The 11,546-nt window shown below is 34.6% G+C and overlaps 1 protein-coding gene across 1 annotated transcript; it reads left to right on the top strand.

Moving 5' to 3' along the window:
- Positions 1 to 1,939: 1,939 nt before the first annotated feature.
- LOC132164216 (Tetratricopeptide repeat (TPR)-like superfamily protein) lies at positions 1,940 to 5,866 on the top strand. The gene is made up of 2 exons (XM_059574669.2): positions 1,940 to 2,414; positions 4,012 to 5,866. The coding sequence occupies exons 1-2, from the start codon at positions 2,046 to 2,048 to the stop codon at positions 5,266 to 5,268; spliced, it is 1,626 nt and encodes a 541-aa protein (XP_059430652.2). The 5' UTR covers positions 1,940 to 2,045; the 3' UTR covers positions 5,269 to 5,866.
- Positions 5,867 to 11,546: the final 5,680 nt, after the last annotated feature.

Here is an 11,546-nt window from a genome sequence, read left to right as displayed (position 1 = left end):
AAATACTACATATTTTCTTGGCTAAACTACACTTTTTCCCCCCAAATTATTATTGAAATTGTACTTAAACTTCTAGATTATACTCACTGCAATTTGGACTTACAAACAACTAAAACATTTTGAGTAAAGAAATAATCTTTTTACATCTCCTATACATCTCCGATACATATAACATGTCTCTTCCGAGTCGTCATGTTAGATTTGACCGTTATTTTGGATGAAAAACGTCACATATGACTAGAACATGCACCTAAATCATTTTTGCCTGACTAATTTTGAACGATTGTGAGTTACTATTTGATGCAGGAGTGTTCCACCTGCAATAAAGAAGGTCTAGGAGCAAAACTGAAGAGACCCCTTGAGGAAGTGTAAAAGAGCCATCAGGAAACTAGTCTATTTACTCTTTTTAAATAAGCAGGGAAAAGAATGTGAGGGGTTTGAATATGAAAGTCTTAGAATAATTGATAAGTACTAGGTTGATGTTTATTCGATCTTTAAATTGTTGTCTTGTATTGCCTTTTGCAGATCATCATTTATCATATTTTATCAGCTGAATTTCATACATTGAGTTGAGTTTAGATTTTCTATCTTTTTCTTTGTATTTTCCTGATAACCCACTGCACTAATCGGCCCTGCATCACATGACACTAGCTAGTTGGGTCGTCGCTAATACTTTTTTTTCTTTGAGCAAATGAAAAAAGGGTTACAAGGAATTTAAAAACTAAAAAATGGGTAGATTCTTCCGATGGGCTCTCCAATAACAAATTCAAATGAAATACTGAGACTAAAAATAAAAAATAAGTCTATAAATGATCCATTTGAATAAAAAATGACCCGATCCTCTAAATCTTGGACAAAAGTCAAGAAAAGAGCAGCATAAAATGGTAAAAACACCAATACTTGAATTTTTTTTTTTTTTTGAGCTATATTTGCTGCTAAACATTTAGAAAAATTTATGCAGTCATAAGTCATCAATTGAGAGATCCAAGAGCTGATTTATGAATTCTTCGAAATAGAGATTCTTGCTTACCTAACTTTTTTTAATTTTTTTAATTTTTTTTTTTTTTTTTTTTTTTTTTTTAATTTTGTAATTTTTATTTAATTAATGAGTTATTTCATTAATCACAACAAGGAATACTTGGAATAGTTAGAACCCAGCAATAAACAAACCACTCTAGCAATATAGACAAAGCCACCCAAAAAACCAACCAAAGCTATCAACAAGCACTATAACAGACAAGAGAATATGCCTGATATCAATGCAAAATATACCTAACAAGCGGTTACAACGTTGTGGTTTGGCCATACATAACTTGCTTTCGGAGGAATAAAGTCTCAGTTTTGTTCTCACTACTTACTTCGTGATAAGGATTAGGAAAAATATCGGCTTGCATATGAGGGACAAAGGGAGAGTGTTGAAAAATAATTCCACATTGCTTGTGGACAAGACCTAGGTCATGTTTATAAGGAATGAACAACTCTCTCTTATTGAACAGGTTTTATGAGATGAATTAAGCTCATGAATTTCTTTAGAAACATATATAATAATTCTCTTAAATTTTGGATCTAATGATAATTTTCACGACCATTTTGAGAATATGCACTTTTTTTTTCTTTTTTTTTTGAGAAGATTTAAACTAATAACCTCTGCTTCATTAGGCGTGGTCTATAGCCGATTGAGCTACTCTTTGGAGACAAAATATGCACTTGAGAGTGTGAGAATAAAAGTTTGTAACATTTTTGTTTTTTCAATAGTTTACATCTAATTCTAAAACTTAAAATTATATCTAAACTAATTAAAAAAAACAAAAAAAAAAAAAAAACAGTAAAAAATTGTTTTACAATACCTAGACCAAATCCTTTTTCTTGAAACCTAGCCAAAAAAAAGATAAAAGAAAGAAATTAACACGAAAGAGGGACTTTGTGGTAATTTCTCAAACTTATCCACAAACTCGAACACAGAGAGCAAGACCAGAAAAGACACAAATCCTGGGTGCTGTGTTTTACACTTCCAACCAATCCACAATCAAAAAACCCTACCAAAAATGCTTCTCCAACCGTCCCTTCACCACCACAACGTTTCTCTTTCATCATCCCTCTCCTACGCTCGGCCCCTTCCCTGCAGGGTTCCCAGTTTGGCCCTCCCCAAAACTGCAAATTACCGGGGAGTCCCAATCACAGTCACCTGCTCAATCTCACAAATTCATAGCTATGGGACTGTGGACTACGAGCGCAGGCCAATGGTAAAATGGAACGCCATATACAAGAGAATATCTTTGATGGAGAATCCTGAGTTGGGTTCTGGGAGCGTGTTGAACCAGTGGGAGAAAGAGGGCAGGAAGCTCTCAAAATGGGAGCTTTGTAGGGTGGTCAAGGAGTTGAGAAAGTTCAAGAGGTACAAGCATGCTCTTGAGGTAAAAAGAAAACAAAAATGACAGATTGGTTTTTTATTTAATGTTTGTGGTCTATTTTGGTTAATGGGTATCAGCTATTTTTTTGGCTGCAAAGCCAAGCTCTAACCAAAAAAAAAAAAAAAAAAGATGGTATTTTGTGGTGTTTGATTCTTTGGGTGTGTTTTGGCTGAATGGTTTGTGCTATTTTTGGATAGAAATTGGTTAAATCGACTGCTTGGATTTATGGGCTGCGATATTGTGTAGCATTTTTGTTCTTTATGATCTGATTTTGGATTTTGGGATTGCATTTGATGTTTTCAGTGTGTTCTGCTTAGTGAGTATGCATTGCTTTTGGTGGGAATTCTTTGAAATGATGTGCTTGTTCGATGGGGTTGTGAGTTTGTGCATCCTTGCTGTTTCTCTTTCTTGCTATAATCTTGCTCTTTAGGTGAAAGCTAAAATTTCGGAGTTTATTTCGTGCGTTTTCAGCAAGTTCTCTATTTTTAGCAGAAGTCAGACTGATTTGTAGGCATACAAATCAATTACGTTTGATTAAGTAATGGACAAGCAAACTTACTACACCCCCCAACCCCACCAACCCCCCCCCCCCCCCCCCCCCCCCCCCTCCCTGCCAAATGATGATTTTAAAGCCAACGTTAGAATGATAGAATGCATTATGCGAAAAGGAAAAGAAACTGAAGATTAAGTTATTACCTAGTGCAACTATATAGAGAGATTCAAATTTACGGATCCTTGAGAATCCAAATTTTGGTCATTGACCATGATCGTGTGCTCTTGTAAATAATCTACACATATTAGACCAACTTGAACAAGAGTAGGATAATGCTGGTTTACAACCTGAAAAAGATGTGGGACAAATTTTGCAAATATGAGTTTTCTATCCGGTAAAAGCACATAAAAATTACCCTTGCTTTTGGATTTTTTTTTTTTTTGGTAATAATATGTTGAGTTCTTCTGTTTTTCTAATTAAATGGTGTTTTGTAGATTGTCTTGCATCAGATAGCAGTCTTATGTGCTCACTGTCTAGCATCATATTCATGTAATTGAAAATATATCTCAGAGCAAGGTTTGGTTTCTTTATCTGGTTTTCCTATATTTTAAAGAATGAAGAGCATCTATTTTGCTGGATTCTGCTGTTCAAAATTCCTCTTTATTGGATGAGGGCTTAAAATTTCTGACTAGATGCTAGGGTTATCATAAATGATTGGTTCTTTGAAATTGCGTGCTAAGATTTCATTAATTGTGGTGGATTTTCTGTTCACAAGCTTCTTTTTATTAATGCAGGGCAAAAAATTTCTAATGAACGTTATATGAATGAGTAGATGCTAAGCTTAAGCTTATCATGATTGAAATAATTCATTCTGTGCAATTGCATGTGAACTCTCAACTCTTGGAAGAATCTGTTAATTGATGCTCACAGCCATCTCCCATTCTAGTTCGTCTTTTAGCTCTTTTGATTGCAGCATACCCTGGTATATTGGGTTACAGCACTGTATCTCTTTCAGTGACTCGTCTTGCTATTTCTATTTTTAGTTTTTGGATGAAAAGCCATGTCTTGCATTATTCTTAGCTTTGAATATTTTTTTTCACTTTGCAGGTGTATGATTGGATGAACGATCGAGGAGAGAGGTTTAGATTATCTGCCAGCGATGCTGCAATTCAACTAGATCTCATTGGCAAGGTTCGTGGAATTTCTGGTGCTGAAGAGTATTTCCTGATGCTGCCAGATGCTTTGAGGGACAGAAGGATATATGGCGCTCTTCTCAATGCTTATGTGAGGTCTAAAATGAGGGACAAGGCAGAATCTTTACTTGACAAAATGAAAAGTAAAGGTTATGCCACGCACTCACTTCCTTTCAATGTGATGATGACTCTCTATATGAACCTCAATGAGTATGATAAAGTTGACTCGATCATTTCAGAAATGATGGAGAAAAGTATACAGCTGGATATATACTCTTATAATATCTGGTTATCATCTCGTGGATCGCAAGGATCTGCAGAAAAGATGGAACAAGTATTTGAACAGATGAAACAGGACAGAACCATTAATCCTAATTGGACTACATTTAGCACGATGGCTACAATGTACATTAAGATGGGGCAGTTTGAAAAAGCTGAGGATTGCTTGAAGAAGGTGGAGAGTAGGATAACAGGTCGGGATCGAATACCGTATCATTATCTAATAAGTCTTTATGGTAATGTTGGTAACAAAGAAGAGGCTTATCGTGTGTGGAAGGTTTACAGAGCAGTTTTTCCCAGCATTCCAAATTTGGGATACCATGCTATAATATCCTCTCTTGTTAGACTAGGTGATATCGAAAGGGCAGAAAAAGTTTATGAGGAGTGGTTGCAGGTAAAGTCATCTTATGACCCTAGAATAGGAAATCTTCTCATGGGTTGGTATGTTAAAGAAGGAAATTTGGATAAAGCTGAGAGTTTCTTCAACAATATGCTCGAAACCGGAGGGAAGCCAAATTCGAGTACATGGGAGACTCTTGTTGAAGGGCATATGGGAGAAAGGAGGATTTCCGAGGCCTTATCCTGCTGGAAAGAAGCTTTTATTGCTGAGGGATCAAAGAGTTGGAGGCCAAAGCCTTCCAATGTGTCTACCTTCTTTAAGCTCTGTGAGGAAAAAGATGATGTAGAGAGCAGGGAGGTTTTGGTTGGATTGTTGATGCAATCTAGACATCTTGAAGATGAAGCATATGCATCACGCATTGCCTTAACCAACGGAGACATCCCCGGCAATGAACTGTCGGCGGGGAAAGATAGAGTCCTTGATAAGAACGACAATAACGAGGACGAGAATGACGGGTCTGAACTTCTCAACCAACTTCAGGGTAGCCTTTGATACTTCTGCTTCTGTGTTGTACAGGAAGATGCTTCTTTGGACTAAAAGCTGTGGGGAAGTTCCCTCTCTAGTGGGTCTCTTTCAAGTTTCAAAGAGCTCCTACCAAAATGTCAATCTGGTACGCCATATATATTTCTGCTAATCGTTGCCATGGATATGGATTTTGAATTTCTCAGTGGGGCTTTGAGCCTTAATACCCATGTTCGTGTTGATACATGAAGACTTGCTCAATCTCAGATGTTTACGAGGTCCGAAACTTCATGTGTGTTTCCCTGCTGTCCGACTCTTCTATATAATTCTCTTACTGTGGCTTTCCGACCATATGGGTCTCAATTTTATTTTTATATTTTCTGTTTTTACAGTTTTTGGAAGGGACAGGAATCATGTTACCAAACGTCTCCGAGTCTTTTTTGCGAGGTGGTCCATTAATCATAGGCTTGTTTTAATTCCCAACCTTTCTCTCTCCTGTAATGATATATGGCATTTCTCTATAGTTGTGCAGCTGAAACTGTGTTGAATTGAGGCCTGCTGAGTTTTTTTTAGTACTCTTTAAACCATTGCTGCATATTAGGTGCAGGGAAATTCTTAATTGAACTATTGAATCCGTTTTATTTTATTTTATTTTGGGTAATACGAAAATTTTATTGCGGGAGACGTTTTTGATGATGTTTAGAGAGAGGTGGCGTCTCGTGGTGCTTGATGCTCAAGCGACATTGTTGCTTGAAGCCTTCATTTGACAAAATAGGACTCACCTATTGAAATGGGGTTCTACATTTGCCTCCTAGGGGTGAAAATGTGGGCTATTATTAATTTCCCACTAACCGCTAACTGCCTTTAAAGGCGGTTAGTAAAAATCACTAACCGCTTAGGCAGTTACAGTTAATGGTTTTAGGTTTTGAAAAAATTGCTGATCGTTAACCACTAACTGTCAACCGTATAATATATATATATATATATGAAATGACTTTTTTGTGTTTAAATATATAAAAATTTAGAAACAATATCATATGTTGTAGGGTATTATCGTATTACCATAAAAATGACGTTTTAATATATATTTTTTTAAAATTGTTTTGATATATTTTTTTAATTTTTTCTTTTAAAAAACGGTTAGCGGTTATTAGTTAACCACCGGTTAACCGTCTAGGCGGTTAGCGGATGCGGTTAGTGAATTTTACTAATTGTTTAGACAGTTACGGTTAACGGTTTTAGCCAATAACCACTAACCGTAACTGCATTTTCACTCTTACATTTCAATGGAACAAGGCATAGGTGCATGAAGCTCACACACATATAAGGAGGTGCGTGGGTGCATGAAGCTCACACACATATAAGGAGGTGCGTGGGTGGCGGGGTGGAGCCAATGATGGGGCACGTTGGTAGGGGTGATCAGTGATGGCAGAGAGAGAAAGATAGTAGGTGTCAAACAAAAGAAAGAGGAAAAAAAAGACAAGGGAAGAGAAGCTAGAGATGGAGGATGGATCCTCTTTCACCTCAGAGAGGAAAGGGGATGTTTCAATATTTATTCGATTTTGGAGGTTTACTAACGGTTTTATCTGTTATTCATCTTTGGATTCTTGGACACCCCCCCCCAACCTCTCCAAGAACAAGAAAGAAATTAAAATAAGAAATATATATATATATATATATTGCTTTCCAAATGATTATTATTTTTTTAAAAAAAAATTTTAAGTTAATTACCTTATGCTCCCATAAACTAACAAACAAAATCTCAAGGAGTTAGGCCGAGGTGATAAAGGCTATGTACTTTGGTGGCATAAGCATCAAAGCCTAAGGTTCAAATTTACTTGGTGCAAACAATTCTTTGGGGCCACACCTCTGATAAAAGTCAAATTTAACCCATTCGTGTGATGAGAGTGCACTACACGGGTCTGGGTTTATTCTTCAGGGCTAGATACAAAAAGTGGTATTGTCTTGATGGAGTTCCTGTCATTAAAAAAATAATAATAAATAAATAAATTTAAGTTTCCTTTATGAATTGATATTGTCACGCTCAGTTGCACTAAAGTCCCATTTTGTTACAAAAACACTCCGTTAATCAAAATCATTTAAAAAAAAAAAAAAAAAAAAAAAAGACCAAATACCCTAAGTTTAGAAACTAAATTTACCTAAATACCCTAAAAATGATTTTTTTTTTTTTTAAAAAAAAAATAGCTAGACACAAGAAAAACAATCGACCACTCCCAAGTGGTTTGAGATGGCTGATCCACCCTGAAAAGCGTATGGCCGTGGCTCGGCCACCACCCATGACTTTCAGGGGTGGCTCAAGCACTTATGGGTGGTTCAACGACCACCCCTTGTTCTCTCTCTCTCTCTATTTAATTCTTAATTTTCAACTTTTTTTAATTTTTAAATTTTTTTATTTGAGTGTATTTTCATCTTTTAGAGAGATTTAACGTCTTAAAAAGGCATATTCCATTTGATTTAACTAAATTCCATAACGGCAAAGTTTTTTTTAAACAAAATGATACTTCAATGCGACTTAGTTTGACTAATGCCCGTTAATGGGGGAAACTTATACATGCAAAAAGTAATAAACCCAATATTTTTTTAGAGAAATGTTTGGTTTCGATCTTTTGTTTATTTCTTGTTCATTGCCTATTTCTTGTTCATCTTCGTATGAGAGATAGACAAATTTATCATTAGGTCTATCCTACATATTTAATGATGAATTTACGAAAAGATGAACAAAAATTATATAAGAGAATAACACCAAATATCTCTCTTTTTTAAGCTTCCACCTAAAAATGATAAAAGGACCCTTTGAAGCAAAAGACTCACTCCTAGTTTTCTTTCATATAAGAACATTAATATGTAGCCATTTTTTGGAATTATATTTTAAATCCATTTTCATGGATAAACTAATGATTTTTCAAGTGGCTTTATTCTCGAATTAAAATTTGTTGAATTAGGGATATAATGGTCTATTTGTTGACCTGTATAGGTTGTCCCCCACGTCGTTCTAGGGACATCAAACCGGCCCTCCATTGGGAAACACTACCATACTTTAATTTTATTATATTTTGATGATATAGCGGATCGCGTGGTTGCTTTTATGTATAAGGTCAGATCGGAGCCTTATCGGAGTGCCAGCAAGGGATAGTTTCGTTGTTTAAGTTGGTAAGAGTAATCGCTCAATACTTTTCTTGATGAGAATGAAGGAATACGATTCATCTTGTATAGTGAAGTTATAGACGATATATAAAAGAAAAATGATTAGTGTCAATATTTTGTCTATATTTCTTTCATATCATCTTATAAATTAATCATTAGATTTGTCTACTTATGTTGACTTTACGTAAGTCAATGGTGGATCCCACAAATCTAATAATAATAATTTTTTTTTTTTTTTTTTTTTTCAAATCTAATAGTTAATCTATTGAGTTTGTAAGAAAATATGAAAATGGGCCAATTATTAACATCAATCATTTTTCCATACAGAATTAGCCAAATGTCATTAGGTGATTGGATAGGACTGTTATTCCTTTTCGTGTAAGAGTACATGCTCACCGACATGTTTAGAGCATTGCCTAATTTTTACTGAGAATAATGGAACAATTGAGGCGTGGCAACAGGAGGAGATGAGACACGTGACTCTTTTTACTAATCATTTGAGTGAGGAGATTGTTTTTTTTTTTTTTTTACTCACAAAAAAAAAAATAAGGGTATTTTTTTTTGCCCCCTTTTTAGGTAATAGAGAAGTTTGGGAAAAATATAGTCCTCTATTGTCAATGAAAGATTTCTTTTTTGTTTTGTTTTGTTTTTTTTTTTTTTAAAAAAAAAAAAAAAAAGGCAAAGTGCCTTATTAGTCATACATTTATTTCATCTAATTGCCTTCACTAAGTATATTGTCACCGTTGAGTCATGGATATCAAGTTGGGGTCACATCAACACAAATAATGTGTATATATATATAGTACAAATAATGTAAATATAGCGACAACATAAATCAACAATAACAAGATAAACTAAATTTGTGACCTTTGCAAATTCCAAACATGACTTAAAAGAAAATTTCACTTAGCCTAAAGGTTTCACAGAAGTCCACTTCAACCAAAAAAAAAAAGTTTTGCAAATGTCACCATTTTAAAATGGATCTTCTGCTAAATCAAAAATTTTAATTAGATAATTAATTTGTTTTTGCAAGTTGAATTTAAAATTTATATCAAACTAAACCAACCTTGGGTTCAGCCTTTATATATAAAACTTTTCTTTGTATTTAACTTCAAAAAAAAATCAAGATGAGGAAGGGAGCTACAAAGAGTATCAACACGATGATAATGGGGTTGATTATGTTTCTACTAGTTTCCGTACATGTTGATCTTCCTCCCCGTCCCTCTCCCGTTCTCGCATTCCAGCCGCTTACTCGCCGTCTTAGCACTCCTTGGTGGATGCCCAATCCGGACCCTAACACTTATAATTAGGCTACGGACTTGTGCATCATTCCGTGCCGATTAAAATGTGGCCACCACTTTTCCTCCCATCTCAAAGCACATGCACTTTGTTACGACGGATGTATGCAGGCATGCATACATGTTATTAGGTGTATATCAAGTTACGGCGTGAAAAACATGTACTATTAAAAAAAATATGTATTTTTCACGTGTTAAAGGTATACATGTTATTTTTAGAAGTTTATTTGTAAAAAAATGGTGTCAATTTTTGTTGTCATCTCTCTTTACGGTTGCGTGGTTGGTATAAAAAATATTCGGAAAAAATAAAAAGCCAGTCTCTATGAACTATGGTGACACCGATTTGCAATCAACTCCATGACGTTTTAAAATGACTTGAAACTCCTTATGATAAATGTAAATGACAGATAACTCCTCAAGTTGACATGCTGTTTGAATTGAGAAATTCTATAGTGCAATAAACAAACTATTTTTGGCCCATAAAAGTTATAGGTGTCAAAAAGCCATAGACTCCATCCGTAGTTGCTATGACCCCACTCACTGATGGCCTATTGACTTCTTGCCACTTAAAACTTTTATGAGTAAAAAATAATCTTTTTATTACACTATAGCATATTTGGTTTGAATTCATGATAGAAACGGTCACTGTGCAATATCATCCCCGACCCCGATCAAAATACACATGCCCCTTATAATAAAAAATATATATATATTACAAAAAAAAAAAAAAAAAAGAGAAATGTGTTATTAAAAAATGAGATGATTAAATTACATGCGTGGCCATGAGAATGGTTTGGTCACCTCTAATTTGCCTAGAAGGAGTGGCCAAATCACTCCATGGCCAAATTGTCTGCATGACCATTAGGGAACAGTGCCTCAACCTTAAGGAGCTTATTGCAAATTTGCACAACCATAAGGACTTACTTTATATTTTCCCATAATATTTTTTCACTGCAACGAAAAGATAGCTAAAACCCACCCAGAATTGCTTGTCTTCGGTTTTACACGTCGCCTAGTACTACCATTCAGATGATATTCATTATTATTCAGACCAATGAGACGGTACCGTTTGGATGGTCCGTTTTGCTTCTTTTTCTTTTTTTGCAAGTTTTTTTTATTTTTCTTTCTATTTTTTTATTTTTAAACTTTCAGTGTATTTAAGTAAATTTTAATCTAAATTCAGGGTATTTTTTGTCATTTCACATCTAAAAAATGAACGTGTATGGCACATGGTCAATGATCCTCTACAATTTTAAAGAAATAATAGTGTTAAATCACCAGTTTTCTTAAAAGTTTAAGCTGATAGGAAGATGTAAATTTAATTACTTAATCATTGCTTTAACACTCCCGCTTACGTGTGGGGGCTCAAACTCCTTTTTAATATGTAAGGCCCAACACATGGAATATTTAGCAATGATTAAGTAATTAAATTTATCTCTTTCTATCTGCTTAAACTTTTAGGAAAATTGGTGTTCTCAAGCGGTAGCTCAATTGGCTGGGACTACGCCTAATTAAGCGGAGCTCACTAGTTTCAATCTTCCTCCCCCCTCTTGTGCGCATATGTCAAAAAAAAAAAAAAAAAAAAAACTGGTGATTTAACAAGTAGATTCTCAAATTATGCAATTTTGGTCTTTTTAGGCATCAAAATGTTTAAAAAATGCCACATATTAAAGCGTCTCTACAAAAATGAAGATGAAGTTTTTTGGGAAAAAAATTATTTTTAGTTACTTTTATAACATGCCACATTTTTAATATTTAGCATTTTTCAAGTGTTTCGATGCTAAAAAAATGCCTAAATTACGTAATTTGATAATCTAAATTTTTTTAAAAAATTATAGGAGACCT

The sequence above is a fragment of the Corylus avellana genome, chromosome 2 (genome assembly GCF_965113065.1).
Source record: "Corylus avellana chromosome 2, dhCorAvel1.hap1.2, whole genome shotgun sequence".
In the NCBI taxonomy this organism is placed as follows: domain Eukaryota; kingdom Viridiplantae; phylum Streptophyta; class Magnoliopsida; order Fagales; family Betulaceae; genus Corylus; species Corylus avellana.
Note: the sequence above shows the minus strand (reverse complement) of the source record. Positions and strands in the feature narration are given on the sequence as shown.